The 17,643-nt window shown below is 39.3% G+C and overlaps 1 protein-coding gene across 4 annotated transcripts in view; it reads right to left on the bottom strand.

Moving 5' to 3' along the window:
- The window catches only part of RALGPS2 (Ral GEF with PH domain and SH3 binding motif 2), a 287,833-nt gene that overhangs the window by 217,559 nt on the left and 52,631 nt on the right, over window positions 1-17,643 (bottom strand). For all 4 annotated transcript variants that reach the window (XM_054038029.1, XM_054038031.1, XM_054038032.1 and 1 more), the window contains one exon: window positions 14,676-14,783. In XM_054038029.1, the coding sequence (XP_053894004.1) occupies window positions 14,676-14,783 (108 nt within the window). The remainder of the gene's footprint in view (window positions 1-14,675; window positions 14,784-17,643) is intronic.

The following is a 17,643-nucleotide window of genomic DNA, read 5'->3' as shown; positions in this document are numbered from 1 at the left end:
TGAGTGGTTCCTCTGTCCCAAGGACACATGAGACAAAAGTCTATTTTTCCTGTCTCTATAAGTTCTTATATGGCATCCCTCACTATAGTATCAGTTTATATGCCAAAAATTAAAAACAAAAGAATTTTCTTCCTTCCCACCAGCTAAAATTAATAAACAGTGGTTTGCTTTTTTGTTCGTGTTTTTAGCAAAGGTGACAAGAGGAGCTGTGTTTCTGTGTGAGAAGAACTACTGACAGAGATGAGTTTTGTATTTAGTTTTCTAAACTAAGGGAAATCAGACAGACCTAGCCTCACAAGTTCATTTAAGAGGCAACGAATAATAGAACAAAGTTGTGAATTTCAGTTAGTTATTATTCCATACTCACCCTTTACATAAGAGTTTCTTTCTGCAATCCTTTCACCCATACCAACCACAATAGTCTACATTATGTGTTTATGCTAAAAACAGAAGAGCTGCTTTTTAATTTAAAAACAAACCTGGGTGATTGAAACCATCTCTTACAAAAACAAACAAAATCAGTGTATTTTAGAAGACAAGGAAAAGGTGAATTATTCTAGAAGAAAAGACTTTTCACCACATCGTTAAAAAACTGCCTATAGTTATTAAATTATCATTCAGGAGAAAATTGTCACAATAATCAAACCCAATGAAATTCTTAACTCCCTGGGAATATTAAGTACACGCATGATGTCTGTGTATAAGCTGTTAACTTTTGTCAACAATACCTCCTCATGTTTTGATTTTATTTCCAATCACAACTATAATGTCTGTTAGGGTGTTTACTTCTTCTCATTTTCATCATTGACCACTACAATTATTTTTACCTCCTTGCAGCTATCAATCCAAACAGGCTTTACAATGGATTTTTTGGTTAGTTCAAATACACAGGGGGCAGGGGGTGATGTTTACTTTCATTTTGGGTTGACCTGAAAAAACAATTTTTTCAATTGGGTAAATTGTCGAGTCAAAAATGTTTTGAGTGAGGTCAAAATGAAACATTTTGTTTCCACCCACTTCAAAGTCTTTTCTTTTAGATTTCAGGCATTTTGACACAAACACAGGAGAACCAGACGAATACAATGGCCAGGGAGCAAAAAGGGAATGGTGAAGAGGCAGTGGCAGCCTCCCTTACAATCTTTAGCTCAGTTAGGAAACTCACCTGGGATGTGGGAAACCCAATTCAATTCTCCCCCCATCCCCCCCCATCACCTGATGTGGAGTAGGAATTTAAACTTTCATCTCCTACGTTGCAGGAGAATATCCTAGCCACAGGATTACAGGATAGTCCAGTGTGGATTTTTCCTCAAATCTCTCCTGTTGAAACTGTTCAATTTTTTATAAATAAATAATCCTTGGAGCACAGATTTGAACTTGGGTCTCACATCCTAGGGGAGTGCCCTAACTACCTGGCTATACAGTCACTCTCACTCTATTTCCCTGGGTCAATCACTATTCATTGTCTCAGACAGATTAGAGAGGCTATAAAAATAAAAAACTCAATAATAATGGGGGATTTCAACTATCCCCATATTGACTGGGTACATGTCACCTCAGGACGGGATGCAGAGATAAAGTTTGACACCTTAAATGGCTGCTTCTTGGAGCACTTAGTCCTGGAACCCACAAGAGGAAAGACAATTCTTGATTTAGTCCTAAGTGGAGCCCAGGATCTGGTCCAAGAGGTGACTATTGCTGGACCGCTTGGTAACAGTGATCATAATATAATTAAATTTAACATCCTTGTGGCGGAGAAAACACCACAGCAGCCCAACATGGTAGCATTTAATTTCAGAAGAGGGAACTACACAAAAATGAGGAAGTTAGTTAAACGAAAATTAAAAGGTACAGTGCGAAAAGTGAAATCCCTGCAAACTGCATGGAAACTTTTTTAAGACACCATTATAGAGGCTCAACTTAAATGTATACCCCAAATTAAAAAACCTAGTAAGAGAACCAAAAAAGTGCCACCATGGCTAAACAACAAAGTAAAAGAAACAGTCAGAGGCAAAAAGGCATCCTTTAAAAAGTGGACATTAAATCCTATTGAGGATAATTGAAAGGAGCATAAACTCTGGCAAAAGAAGTGTAAAAATATAATTAATTATAACAGCTAGCCCAAGACTCAAAAAATAATAGCAAAAACAATTTTAAGTACATCACACACAGGAAGACTGCTAAACAACTAGTACCGGGAAAAATGGTTGAAACTATAGCAAAGAACAAAATTGTCAGAGACAGAGCGGAACATGATTTGTTGGGGAAGAGTCAACATGGTTTATGTAAAGAGAAATCATGCCTCATTAATCTACTAGAATTCTTTGAGGGGGTCAACAAGGGGGAGCCAGTGGATATATAGTGTACTTAAGATTTTCAGAAAGCCTTTGACAAGGTCGCTCATCAAAGGCTCTTAAAGCAGGAGTAAGCAGTCATAGAATAAGAGGGAAAGTCCTCTCATGAATCAGTAACTAGTTAAAAAATAGGAAACAAAGGGTAGGAATGAATGGTCAGTTCTCAGAATGCAGAGGGGTAAATAGTGGTGTCCCACAGAGGTCTGTACTTGGACCAGTACTATTCAACATATTTATAAATGACCTGGAAAAAGGGGTAAACAGTGAGGTGGCAAAATTTGCAGATGATACAAAACTACTCAAGATAGTTAAGTCCCAGGCAGACTGCAAAGAGCTACAAAAGGATCTCTCAAAACTGGGTGACTGGGAAACAAAATGGCAGATGAAGTTCGATGTTGATAAATGCAAAGTAATGCACATTGGAAAACAATCCCAACTATACATATAAAAAGATGGGGTCTAAATTAGCTGTTACTACTTAAGAAAGATCTTGGGAGTCATTGTGAATAGTTATCTGAAAACATCCACTCAATGTGCAGCAGCAGTCAAACAAGCTAATAGAATGTTGGGAATCGTTAAGAAAGAGATGTACAAGAAGACAGAAAATATCGTATTGCTTCTATATAAATCCATCATATGCCCACATCTTGAATACTGCGTGCAAATGTAGTTGCCCCATCTCAAAAAAGATATACTGGAATTGGAAAAGGTCCAGAAAAGAGCAACAAAAAATGATTAGGGGTATGGAATGGCTTATGTATGAGGAGAGATTAATAAGACTGGGACTTTTCAGCTTGGAAAAGAGATGACTAAGGGGAGATATGATAGAGGTCTATAAAATAATGACTGGTGAAGAGAAAGTAAATAAGCAAGTGTTATTTACTCCATCTCATAACACAAGAACTAGGAGTCACCAAATGAAATTAATAGGCAGCAGGTTTAAAACAAACAAAAGGAAGTATTTCTTCACACAAAGCACAGTCAACCTGTGGAACTCTTTGCCAGAGGATGTTGTGAAGACCAAGACTATAACATTGTTAAAAAAAGAACTAGATAAATTAATGGAGGATAGTCCATCAATGGCTCTTAGCCAGGACGGGCAGGGATGGTGTCACTAGTCTCTGTTTGCCAGAAGCTGGGAATGGACGACAAGGGATGGATCACTTGATAGTTACCTGTTCTGTTCATTCCCTCTAGGGCACTTGGCATTGGCCACTGCACTAATATTAGGTTTTTTTTTTGCATTTCACTGCCCAATTCTTAGGGGAAAAATATCAATCTCCATCAGCTCCGCCCAGCAGAGATTGTAAATTGCTTGAGCAGTGGGTATATGCTAAATACCTCCCACCCCAGCCTAGAGGTTTTCCTCTGGAAGGTTTACAATCTCTGTTAGAGTCCCATGAACCTGCAGAGTGGTCCACAACCCGAAGGCATCCCAGTACTGAATTTATAAGTTCCTTGATATGGAACCATTTGGCTTGCAGAGCTTACAATCTCCTTTGCAATTTTATAATAAATATATTTTACACTGTATTAAACAAAAAACCCTAACACACACAAGCAAAACTGCAGATTTCACACATTTAAAACTAATTAATTATTTCCCCACCAAACCTGACTTGCTTTTTAAGTCTCAATGATATATACAAAACAAGCCAAACTGAAGTGTCTCACTTGAGCTGATTAAGTTAGAGGACAACATTTCAGCTCAGAATATGCGGGGAAATGTATTTTATGATGCTTACTTTATGAAAACAACTCAACAAATTTTGCTCAAGCTTCCTGAAATAAATGACTTTTAAAACCAAGCAAGGAAAGATTCAGCCCAAATGGAATATGAAGAAGTTAAATTAAAAACATGCCTATTAATTTGATTTTGGTACTGCAGACCTAGAATAAAATTTCTTTCCCAAGTCCTTAACACTCGCAAATCCATGGAAGAAGATTTTGGTGCTTTCTGGCCAACTCCATCTTCTCTGGGTGGCTCAGTTTTTTTGATACTTCAAGCAGAGTTCTGAAATGCTTATCTTGACTTGAATTGTTCAAATGAAACACGTTTCCCACAATCATTTTTCTTTATCAAGTTACCAGTGTCCTTCAAGAAAAAATTTGTAAGCGCAATACAACTGTAAATTTGCAATATCTCTTTGTTCTGTCCTCCGGGTAGGTCTTTGTGACTAAGTATTTTGACTACAAAAATTAATATGGGAAAATTCATTCTTCTATATTCCAGAAATAGAGTATTCTAGCAATCTTATACATAAATTAAAGAATGTCTTCATAGCTTAAAATGAAAGAGGAAGGACAGATAAAACAGATTCTAGAAAGATTTCGGAAGATCAACCAACCTACAGCAGAGACAGACAAAGAGAAATATATTTGGTTATGCATGCCAGGTAATAGTTCTAGAATGTGTCAGGGAGAAGCATTACTTTCTATATGAGAATGTTGGTTTTCTTGGATCCGGAAAAACTGAAGAATCCTTCAAGAGGAATGCTCATCTTTCAAGGAATTTATGTAATTTGTGAAGTTAACATCTGGAAAAGCAAACAATCTTGTGGTTAAGGCACTGTACTGGGAGTTGGGAAATCTGGGTTCAATTCCCAACTCTGCCACTGAAACACATACAGGATTTATTGGGCAAGGTGTTGCAGTACTTCAGCTCCCCGTCTATGCAGTGATAATAGTACTTTAACTTACATGGGTGTGGAGGGAATAAATTCATTATTATTTTTGAGGTGTTCAAATACTACAATGATTACCACCACACAGTTTTTCCTGTGTGTGCGGGTGGGTGGGGGAAGGGGGGACAAAGAAAAGAAAATATATAAGAAAAGATTCTCAGACAGACTAAACTAGAAAATTTACAGCCAGTAGGATGACGACCAACATATTCAGTTTCCTCCTCAAGGACTACAGGGTCCTTCTACAATTTAGAAATTGTTTATTGGGGATTTAGCTGGACTGCTTTAGGGAAAAATGCAAGTAAGAGGGGCCATATCATTCAGTTTAAAAATCTTCCAGAGCTCAGGCTCTGTAGGCATATGATCCTCAAGGACAACTGTAGTGGTGTTAGGACTATATGCTTCTGGGTGCAGAGCTGTTAAACTGCAATCAGTTGCATAGTGTAGGTAGTGTTCTTTTCTTCCATGGCAGAGACATGCCTTGGTTTTAAGGGATCGTGTGTACAGGAACTCTGTCCACTTAATGTTCATCTATAAAAGTGGCTGAAGACGACTAGATCCTTTTTTACTGCGTGATGAAGGCAGCCCAAAATATCCTACTTGGCCAAATATCTCTATTTCAGACTAGTTCAACTGCTTGCAGGCAAAGCAGATTTATTCCAGAATAGTGAAAAGCAGCATAGCTGCAGATTTTATGTAACTTCTGTCCTTGCTGGTAAACCTCTCAGCTGGTTTTGAAGAGAAATTTGTGTGTTGTCTTTGAGGCAGAGAAGTATCTGAGCTCCACAGACAGGGCAGCCTGCCAGAAAGAACTATAGCATTTCAGTTTCCAATTTGACTTTGCTGCCTGCTATGGGAGGTCATGAAGAAGAACTCAACTGTTATGAATAGGTCTCGGAGATGCAGAAAATGGTTTTAGAATGGATGATGGACTAAAACTGCTGGCTATAATGCAAAATGAAAGTCTAGATTTTGGTTACAGATTAATATTCACAACACTATTTCCTTGGGATGTTGTAAATTCTGAAAGCAGTACTTTGTAATTTGTTTCATAACTATGTTGTTTATCATGAGGCATATTCATGGCTTCTAACTCGGCTTAACATTGTCTATCCTAATTGGCAAAATGCTTTTTGTCACGAATGTAATAGCAAGGATTCTGTTAAGCATAGCATCATTTATATTTCTATCCTGATGCCCAAAAGTAACACTCTGGGATTAAAAGTTCCTCTCTGGGAATTACACAAAATAAAACTTATTTCCCCATGCTAATTTTTTTCCCCTACTGTTACTCACCCCTTCTTGTCAACTGTTGGAAATGGGCCATCCTGATTATCACTACAAACTTTTTTTTTCTCCTGCTGATAATAGCCCACCTTAATTGATTGCTCTCATTATAGTTAGTATGGCAACACCCATTTTTTCATGTCCTCTGTATATATATATTCTCTATGGTACACAGAATGTACACTGCCAACATGATTTGATCAGGATCCAAAAATCAGCAAGATTAGACTTCCCAGTTGTGGTGGTGAAGACACTTATCAAATTCATCTCTTTGCATCATCTGTGCATTGGAGATATTTTCCCCTAAGAGCACAGGAGTATGGTCTCCACCTGGTAGCTGGAGACGTTACTGCCACCTGTTCAGTACTGTAGGTTCAACGCTATTTTCCTATTCCCCCGGGGTTTTAATAAATGTACATCGTATCTTGCCTTTTCTTTCTACAACAAAAGTATTTCATAGTCCACATCCCTCACCTGACTCACTACTTCAAACATTCCCTGCCACTTTGCAAGTAATTTGTTGCCTATGACTGGCAACTGCAACGGGACTTAGCCTCCTCACTCTCCAAACTTGCTGTAGTAGTCTTTACTACAGGTGTATAGGAAGTATACCTTGAGGTCAATGGCAATTGCAACAAATTACAACATGGTTTTACGAAGGGCAGATCGTGCCAAACCACTCTGATCTCCTTCTTTGAGAAAGTAACGGACTTATTAGATAAGGGAAATGCGGTGGACCTAATATACCTTGATTTCAGTAAAGCGTTTGATACGGTACCACATGAGGAATTGTTGGTTAAACTGGAAAAGATGGGGCTCGATATGAAAATCCAGAGGTGGATAAGGAACTGGTTAATGGGGAGAATGCAGCGGGTCGTATTGAAGGGTGAACTGTCAGGTTGGAGGGAGGTCACCAGTGGAGTTCAAGGTTCGGTTTTGGGACCCATTTTATTTAATCTATTTATTACTGACCTCGGAACCGATTGTAGGAGTGGGCTGATAAAGTTTGCGGATGACACAAAGCTGGGTGGTATTGCCAATTCGGAGGAGGATAGGGATATTCTGCAGGAAGACTTGAATGACCTTGTGAATTGGAGCATCAGAAATAGGATGAAATTTAATAGTGAAAAGTGTAAGGTGATGCATTTAGGGATGACGAACAACAATTTTAGTTACAAGCTGGGGACGCATCGGTTAGAAGTAACCGAGGAGGAGAAAGACCTCGGGGTCCTTGTAGACCGCAGGATGACTATGAGTCGACAATGTGACATGGCGGTGAAAAAAGCCAATGCGGTCTTGGGATGCATTAGGCGAGGTATATCTAGTAGGGATAAAGAGGTGCTGCTTCCGTTGTATAAGGCGTTGGTGAGACCTCATTTGGAGTACTGTGTGCAGTTCTGGTCTCCCATGTTTAAAAAAGATGAAATCAAACTGGAACGGGTACAGAGAAGGGCCACTAGGATGATCAGAGGAATGGAAAACCTGTCGTATGAAAGGAGACTAGAGGAGCTCGGGTTGTTTAGCCTGACCAAACGAAGGCTGAGAGGGGATATGATTGCTCTCTTTAAATATATCAGAGGGATAAATACCAGGGAGGGAGAGGAATTATCCCAGCTTAGTACTAATGTGGACACGAGAACGAATGGATATAAACTGGCCGTGGGGAAGTTTAGGCTTGAAATTAGACTAAGGTTTCTGACCGTCAGAGGGGTGAAATATTGGAACAGCCTTCAGAGGGAAACGGTGGGGGCGAAGGACCTGTCTGGTTTTAAGATTAAGCTAGATAAGTTTATGGAGTGAATGGTTTAATGGAAAAACATGATTTTAGTCAAAGGAATACCGTGCCATGGCAGGTAAATAGTATAATGACGAACAAGGGGCAGGCTGGAGACTCTTGCCTACATGCTTGGGGTTTTACTGATCACCATATTTGGGGTCGGGAAGGAATTTTCCTCCAGGGTAGATTGGCAGAGGCCATGGAGGTTTTTCGCCTTCTTCCGCAGCATGGGGCAGGGATCGCTGGCAGGAGGATTCTCTGCGAATTGAAGTCTCTAAGCCACAGGATTTGGGGACTTCAACAGCAGAGTCAAGAGAAAGGGTAGAGACAGCTTTGTGGCCTGCATCATGCAGGGGGTCAGACCAGATGATCATAATGGTCCCTTCTGACCTTAAAGTCTATGAGTCTAGAAGTATCAAACTGGAAACATGAAAAATCAGGTATTTTATCATATAGCATGTAGACTCAGACTCATAGACTTTAAGGTCTTAGTATAGTGATTGGTACTCTCTGCCTATGTCTCCTCTGATAATATGGACCCGGTTTTATGTTCAGAGGTATTTACTGAGTTCATTTAATTGTTTTCATCAGTTCTGGCACTGATTGAACCAGGGGTGTTATAAATCTCAACAGATCTTCTTGCATACAATATCATTCTGCCCTTTTCTCATTAGCATCAATGTGCCCAGTTGAAAATCTTATAGCTATTGCTTCATCATATAGCCTTCCTGTAATAATATTGGAAGCAGACAGGATAAATGGAAACCCAAATGGAATTGGACAATTAAAAGTAAAATGAAGTACTAAGAGAGCCAAGCATGGACTTCCCTACAGGAATAAAAATAAGGGTTTGTTTTTGAGGGTTTTTTTTTTTTTTTTGTGAATTTATCTGTTTTCCCATCTCAGCAAGAATGGGCAGAATAGGATATCGTACAAATAAACTAACACCAGAAGAGTTACAACCAGTTAATGCCTCCACCAGTAAGCAGATATGCCACCTCCTGGTCGCTCAGTTAACAGTGTAGAACTTCAGCTATGGAGTACTTCAAGCCTATTCACACAAACATGAACCCTAAAGTGAAGATTTGTCTCATTAGAAAAAAAATGAATGCATATTCAAACCTTGTTGGCAAAAAAGGAACGTCATTTGCTGGACAGTGTAAACTGGACTACAATTACAGAACAGTTAACCTCAATTTAGAAACTCTAGCAAAAGCGCCATTTAACAAAATGAACATCTGTCCAGTTTGGGGAATAATTTGAGTAATGGAAAAAGACTATAATAAGGATTTTTATGCAATGTTAAGATTCTGGCTCAATAGATAATATATTAAAACCTTAATGCAAATTAATGGTTTCTCTTACTAGAGCTGACTTGGTGGCTTTGAAGTGCTGTGAAATATGAAACAGGGCAAATAATATCTTTGTATCTCGCTCTCTGATGGTAATCTAAATTCTGCAGATGGGCTAAATCGACATACCTCATTGCTGCTCAACATCATCCTCTACTGGCTGAATAGGAGTTAGTCAATGGAGCTCCATTCAGCCTTGCCAGCTAACCTGAATACATAAGTGTAATGACCATTCATGTTCGAGACCCAGATTCCAAAACCAAACCATTATTTTCTTCATACAGAGGTACCATAGGTTAGGGAAGGCACTATGGTATTGTATGCAGCTGAGCTTGGGATGCCAAAGACCAGAGTGTATAGGATTGAGAAAAATACAGTACTGAGGGACATTTTTTTTTTTTTTAAATATCTTGCTGAGAGGTTTTTTTTTTTTTTTTAATTTAAAAGATTTTGCTAAGGCACTCATCAGCCTAGTATCTGAATGCCTCACAAACAAATGAATTTATCTACATAACATACCTGTGAAATGAAGGGTAAAATAATTCCTTGTAATTCAGTTTCTGTAAAGATATCTCTTGTGCAGAATTTTCAACTCCTGGGTCTTAGCTCAAGGGTAACAGTTCTCCCTGAGCCATTAAGATTTAATGATCCATCACATTCCACCTACTGCTAAATACAGATATTTCCCCCTCCAAATGTTCTAGTTATTTTGATTGCGCAGGAAGTGATGCTTCCATGATGACAGCCCATGCCAAATCATCAACACAATCAAAAATACCACCAAGAAAAAATGAAAGCTAGGTGTAAGAATGAAGATAATTCTAAAAGAATCGCCAAATACTATGGGGAACTAGGGAGGCCAGTGAGATTCCAGGAATATAATAAAATATTGAGAAGCATAATAAGTAATTTACCTTTTTCTAAAGATATTATCTGTGAACAATTCTTACTCCTGAAGAGTAAAAAAAGTCAATAAACCTGCACCTGCAACAATCAAGACCAATGTGTTGAAAGTTTTTGTTTTTGTTTTGTTTGTTTTTTTAAACTTTTTTCTAATTCATAAATACAAAAGAGGAGCAAGGTTCCTCTTAAACATCCAACAGTGCACAAAACAGTCAAGAGACAACAATTAACAAACTTTCAGTAAAGTAAATAAATCATCCAAGTTAAAAAAAAAAAAAAAAAAAAAAAAGGGACATCTGGAAAAATGAAGTGGATGGGAGAGTTTGGTCTCTCCTCACCTTGGAAACAAGCTCTGGACTAGAAAGCCACATACAGGATTCCCTCTTGAGGCTAAATTCAAACAATAATGTTTTGCACATGTGTATTATACAGATATCTCCAATGGAAACATTGGAAGAGACATTTGTGGCAACCTTACCCAAGATAAATGAACCTTGATATAGCCTTCCATCTGCCAGTCAGCCAGGCCAAAGCAATAAGAGATACCAGATTCATTTAGATACAGTTCTTTTGGTCACAGTATTGCCCAGCAAATTGGTGTAAAAATACCCCCAAAGTTGAGTTACTCCTGGGGGAATTCTGTGCATCTGCGGACATGCAGAATTCATCTCTTGCATCATTTTGTATTTTCCCCACATAAAAAACATTTTGCCTAAGAAGTGCTGGCTGGTCTAGCGCCACAGCGGCCGCTGGTGGGCAAAACACAGAACTGCAACACTTAGCAAAATGTATTTTATGCAGGAAAATACAAAATTCTATGTCCACTGCCGCAGAATTCCCCCAGGAGTAGAGTTCATCAGAGCACACTGCCTGCAGAGCCAGGTTAGGACAGAGTGGGGCACACAGGGCTGCTGGGGGGAGGGGGGATCCACAGACTGGGATTCAGAATGGCTAATGGGGGGGGACAGACTGGAGCATGGGCTCAGGAGCTAGTGGGGTGATAGTGTTGAGCCTGGGGATGGGGACTGCAGAGACCCAAGGAGAATGAGGGGTGTGTGGAGAGGGTCAGACATGCCTGACTGAATGGGAGAGGCTTGGGGTCAGCCAGGGTCTGCATGGGGTAGGCTTCCCAACACCCTAACAATTCCTGCCCCCCATCCCCAAAAGAAAAACCTCCCACCCACACCCAACACCCTCCAGATTTACTCTCAGGCTCCTTCCCTCTTCCTCAGCTCTTCCATTACCCTTGACTCCCCCCAAGCCTTTGCACTGCTTCTGACAAGTGCAAGAAATACAGTTCTGTATTGTAATTTAAATGAATGACACGAAGTTCTGTATTAATATGCCTCGTAAGGAATCTATTTGTCAAAAAAAATTACCAGAATCTTTTTTTTTTTGTCTGTATTGTAACAGACATACTTGGTGACAGATATTTTGAAATAAATTACCAAAATAATTGTAACAGGCATGATTATATTGTGTTATATTGACAAATAAAATATGCAGAATTTTGCAGAATTTTCAAATATTGTGTGCAGAATTTTTTATTTTTTGGCGCAGTATTCTCCCAGGAGTATAGGGCGGACTTTTTAAATGGGCTTTACAGACCATTCCAGATAAAATACCCATGATCTTACCATTCAGCATATGGCAAAGGACCTCACCAGGACAGGGATGTGGGCATGGGAACAATGCTAACAAAAGAATAGGCTTTGAGTTGAATAGGCTTTGAGTTGACTTCCATTCACCCTGCAATGGAAGTCACTGTCCATGTAAGAAATTTAAGATTACATGGGTTCAACAGAAGTTTTTGTCAGCTTTGATGAAAGCCCCCCTATTACGGAGGAGACTTTTTAACTGATGGTAACTGAGTGGTTAAAAATACAAAGCCATGTGAATATAATTGCAGAGACAAGTCAAACTGACTAATTCATGACAAGTCAAAATATCTGGCACGTTCCTTGATGGAATTAATCTTAACGATAATCAAGCAGTTTTTATATGATGCAGGTAAAGGGGTCCTTGTTGGTTTGTTTGCCCCACACCACAAACTTGTTATTCTCAGCATACTTCTCAGTTTACTTCCAAGATATCCAACACCAGAGTACCTGCTTAGAGTCACCCGGGCTGCAGAACTCTGCTTCTCTACCAGAAACCAGGATGTTAGGCTTGTGGGTATGGATGAAGGCCAGATGCATGCCTGGTTTTGTGTGATGTTCCAGATTCTCATCATAATGGGACTGGCTTAGCCCACACGCTAACAGAAAGAGGTTTACTCACCTGTACCTACCGTTTGAGATGGACTCTACACATTCAAACCCCAAGGAACACTTCATAGAAGTGTCATTGGAGTACTCTCACATGCCTTCCTGCTCCTCCTCATTATTCCCAAATGTTCTGAGGGTAAGGCTATAAAAGGGAGTGTGGCAATAAGTCCCTTCCACAATTTCCTCAGGTCTGCAACTGTAATAAGAACTCTGATGACGAGGGGAATGTAAGAGTGAGTGAGTGCTGCTTCTCCAAGTGACCTCTACACATTCCTACTCTAGAGATAGTCTGATAGAATTCTGTGTCACAGTACTGGTTAATTCAACTGTGACTGGAAAAACTGCTCTACCAAATTGTGCATTGGACATGGATATTGACCCCCTCCCACACTCCAACCCCCTGCCACAGACCTGAACCCCCCCCCCCCCGCAAACTCCTCATCCCCAGCCCTAACCCTGCATCCCAACCTTCCACCCCAGCCTGAGGCCCTCCCACACCCCAAGCCCCTCATCCCCAGCTCCGTTGGGTTGCGGGCATCAACAATTTTCTTCAACTAGATCGCCAGAAAAAAAGTTTGAAAACCACTGCTCTACACCTCTACTGCTGCCCTTAAAGGTTACCAATCCTCATGACCTAAGGGAATTCTACCAGTTTCACACTGAGGAGCTAAAACCTGGAGCTAATCTTGCTCAAATGATATTATAATTCAAGTATTATAAACCATATTTTACAGATGAGGAACTGAGGAAAAGTAAAAGTGACTTGCCCAAGGGCAACAAAAATTATTAGGACTATGGAACAGCTTCCATATGAGAAGAGATTAAAAAGACTGGGACTGTTCAATTTAGAAAAGATGACTAAAGGCAGTTCTACACTACCACTTAAATCAATCTAAGTTGCATCACTCAGGGGTGTGAAAAAGACACCCAGCTGTGTGATGCAACCTAAGCGCGGTCCACTCTGGCACTACATTAGCAGGAGACACTCTCCCATCAGCACAGAGCATCTTCACCAGACATGCTACAGTGGCGCAGCTGCACCGATGTAGTGCTTCTAGTGTAGACCTTCCCTAAGGGAGGATATGACAAGAGGTCTATTAAACATGAATGCGATAGAGAAAGTTAATAGGGAATGTTATTTACACCTTCACATAACACAAGAACTAGGGGCCACCTGATGAAATTAATAGGCAGCAGATTTAAAATAAACAAAAGGAAGTACTTCTTCACATAATGCACAGTCAACTTGTGCAACTCATTGCCATAGGATGATGTTAAGGCCAAAAATGTAACAGGATTAAAAACAAGAACTAGATAAGTTCATGGAGGATAGGTCCATCAATGACTATTAGCCAAGATGGTCAGAGAGACAACCCCATGCCCCAGGTGTCCTACACCTCCAATTGCCTGAAGGTGGGACTGGACCACTCAATATTGCCCCTTTTCTGTTCATTCTCTCCGAAGCAGCTGGCATTGGCCACCGTCAGAAGATAGGAAACTGGTTTATATGGCCCATTGGTCGGACCCAGTATGGCCATTCTTATGTTCTTAACACAACACAGATCTCGAGTCTGTATGCTGTAAATCATAAAACCACCTTTCTGTAACATACCAGGGTACAATCCAGACTAATGAGCAGCTGTCACCCCTGCCCTGCAACTTTGGGTGCTTTACAATGCCTTGCTGAAGGAATTTCTACTTGGGCTGTTCACAAACAACTTTCCAGCATGCAAGCCACAACTTGAGTGTTTGTGTGTAACTGCAGCCTGCCAGCCATAGCTGGATTACTCTCAGGCTCTTATCAGTCTTGGTTATACTGCAGGGTGACCCCAACACACTCCCAGTCTTAGATTTCCCCCCAGAAATGTATGTCCTGTACTGTCCAGCCCAGGGCCTGGAGGAAGTCGGCACCTGTGACCGAAGGAACCACAGAGGGCCTCTTTTTGAAGCCCTGTGGGTGGGAGGTGGGGAGAAATAGGGTTGTTAAGAGGGGAAAACAAACAGCACCAAAAGTATAAGTATTCCCACAAAAAGATAACTTGTTGATTGCTTACGGCGTATTCTTCTGGTGTAACCTTGAGAACGTCGAATACCACTGCATCAAAGCTTTTCTTCAGTTCAGCAGAACCTTTATCACTTAAGGATTCAGAGCTGCTACTCTTCTGTCAAAATAAAAAAAAAAAAAAGAACAGATACAGTTCTCTTTTCAAAACAAGAAGAAAATGTTTATTTTCAAGTGTCTCTTTGTTGCAAGAAACATTTCTATACTGCAAATTACCTTTGTGTGTGTAGCATATTAGGACATGTAGCATATTAGGGCCTGACCAAAACCCCATTGAAACCAGAGAACCTCAGTTGACTTCAGTGGGCTCTAGATGATGCTCATAATGCACAACATTTACACAGAGAGAATTGGCATTTAAACTTGCTTACTCAAGGCAAAAAATGATTTCTACTAGTCTTAGATTTTAAAAAAAAAAATCACTGCACAGGGCGAATAGATACAAAGACTGGTCAAGAAAGAGCTAACATTGAAATAAAATGGTAATTGCAGGTAAGTACTAAGATGATATAATATCAGCTATCCTACCTCCTTTCTTAAGCACTAAAATCACTGCAATTACAAAATAAATTTGATTTTTGTTTAGACCTTTTGTAGCGATTGGGTTAGCAGACAACATGAAAGTAATAATTTACAGTCTTATTAATCAGTTTCTCTCTTAAATGTGAAAGGATACCAGAACTCCAAAAATTACTTACAATCAAGATTCTGGATATCAGATATGCAAACTATCCTAGTGGATGGAAACTGAAATGTTGCTCTCCTTCCCCTTCCCCAGCCATCCCATTCCTTTATCTTTTTGGTTTTCTGCCTTTTTCTCCTATTCTCTCCTGATTTTTTTTTTTTTTAAGGGGGAATGTCAGTAAAATATAAAAAAGATACATACTGTATACAAGTGTCCTTGCTAAATGCAACTATATTTCATAAGATATACATGATATTTTAAACAATAATCTTGGACACAATATGTCTGCATTGTACATACAGCAAATTGTGGGATCTGAGGGGGAAGCTGGGTTCTTCCCTTCTCAGGAGTTACCACCAATAATGGTTCTGGCAACCGAACTTCACGGTTTTAAAATTATATTTTTAGTACCAATCCAGCAATAACTGTCCCAGCAGCTGCATAAGCACTAGTGCAAACTACATTTGGATGTTCTCAACATCTTTCCATGAAAACCAGAGCAAGCAGAATTTGTTTCTGTTATAATCAGTTAGATAACCCAACTTCTAATTTTCTACATATAGATAGGTACTGGGACATCTGGAAATGGAGTGAACTAACCCAACTGAAATTTTAAATACAGTCCTCTCCATTTTTTAAACTTATTTTAAAGAGCTGTTGGAGCAGAAAAGCACAATTATGGCTGTTACAGTAACTACAACATTACTGTAACGGTATAATCTCTTTTCAACATATGCATCAGGAAAACCACACAGATTTGCATCTTCAGCAACCTACATGATGTACTTCAACAACATTTAATGTTAAAAGTTAATATTAAAGAACAAAAAGATTGTTTTTTCAAATTGTCTAGAAATAGAAACTGGCTTCCAATCACCAACGTTAGGTTCCTATAATACTGCTTTGTAACGTGTGAACACTCAGATTACTGTGCTGAGTAAAACAGCAGCAGCTATCTATTCTTAAAAGCCCTTTTTATTAGTTTACCAGCACACAGAAACAAATAACTGCTTCACTGAAGTAGCCTGGAATGATCAGCCACTTTTGATACAACTCAAATTATTCAGAAGAAAAAAAAGTAACTGAATAAGCAAAATAGCAGCTCCAAAAGATCACACTGATACAGACTGCCACTGTACTTAAAACTTAAAGACGCTTGTGTAATTAAACCCAATGGTATCTCAGCCTAACAGAGAGGCAGCCATGTTATCAACAATCAGGCTTTATGGCAGCATTCTCTAAAGGGTTATTTTATTCCGAAATATATGACTAAGATATGACTAAACCTGAACTATTGGCCTGCAACTAAACAAATCTCAAAATTGTGACTGACTTGGTATCCAGTTTCCAAATACATCACAGCACATTTAGACTGCTTTCTAAGAGAGCAATATCTCAATTATTGGAGATATTTGACCTGATCTTTACTGTCTTGCACCTTGTGTAGTCATTTACTCAGTCATAAAAGAAATCCAAACATGTTAAGATAGGAAATGTGGTAGGGCAACCAAGCAACCTTAAATCTGCCCAGTAACACTCCTTAAAAAATATTATTAGGATTAAACCTTGGTGTTAGTGGTCTTAGATTAAACAAATTTTTCAACATTAGATTTTTTTTCCCCTGCCACCTGATGCCATATTTTAAATTTTTACACTGAATCTTAACTCTGAATTTCCTGGATTTATAACATTTAGCTTGAGAATAATTACAACATCCCTGCCAATTTATCCTAAATACTGATTTGTAATCTCAATTTTAACTCCATTTTAATATAGTTTGTCTTGAAATCTTCTTGGGCTGTTGATTTTAAAAAAATCATAACATTAAACAAAAGTCTCAAAGAACTTTTATTTGATATTTCTAATGATTTGAAAATATGAAAAATCATCCTTTTAACTTCTATGGATAGATTCACTGGTACACTCTAGCTGTATTATGCCACTCTGGAGAAGTGCAAAGCAGCCAGGACATATTGGCTAGTTTTGCTAGGTTTACAGCTACTCTTTTTTGCCAGTGCAGCAGAAAACAACCCGAGTGCACCCCTCATTTTTACCCTCCTCCCTATCTTCTAAATTGCTCCTTCCAGCCCCCTGCACACGCATGGTTCCTTCTCTCTGTTGAGTAGATTTGGTGCAACAGGTGGCTTTTGAGAAGAAATATTTAGGATTAATGATCATTTTTGCCACTGTTTTTCATAATTAAGTTTATCTGTCAGAGGCTGGTGCATAGAATCTCCTTCAACAGAAACTCACAAAAAAACCCTGCCCTTTGTAA

This window comes from Malaclemys terrapin, chromosome 8 (genome assembly GCF_027887155.1).
Source record: "Malaclemys terrapin pileata isolate rMalTer1 chromosome 8, rMalTer1.hap1, whole genome shotgun sequence".
Classification (NCBI taxonomy): Eukaryota; Metazoa; Chordata; order Testudines; family Emydidae; genus Malaclemys; species Malaclemys terrapin.
This window is presented reverse-complemented; position numbering and strand designations above follow the sequence as displayed.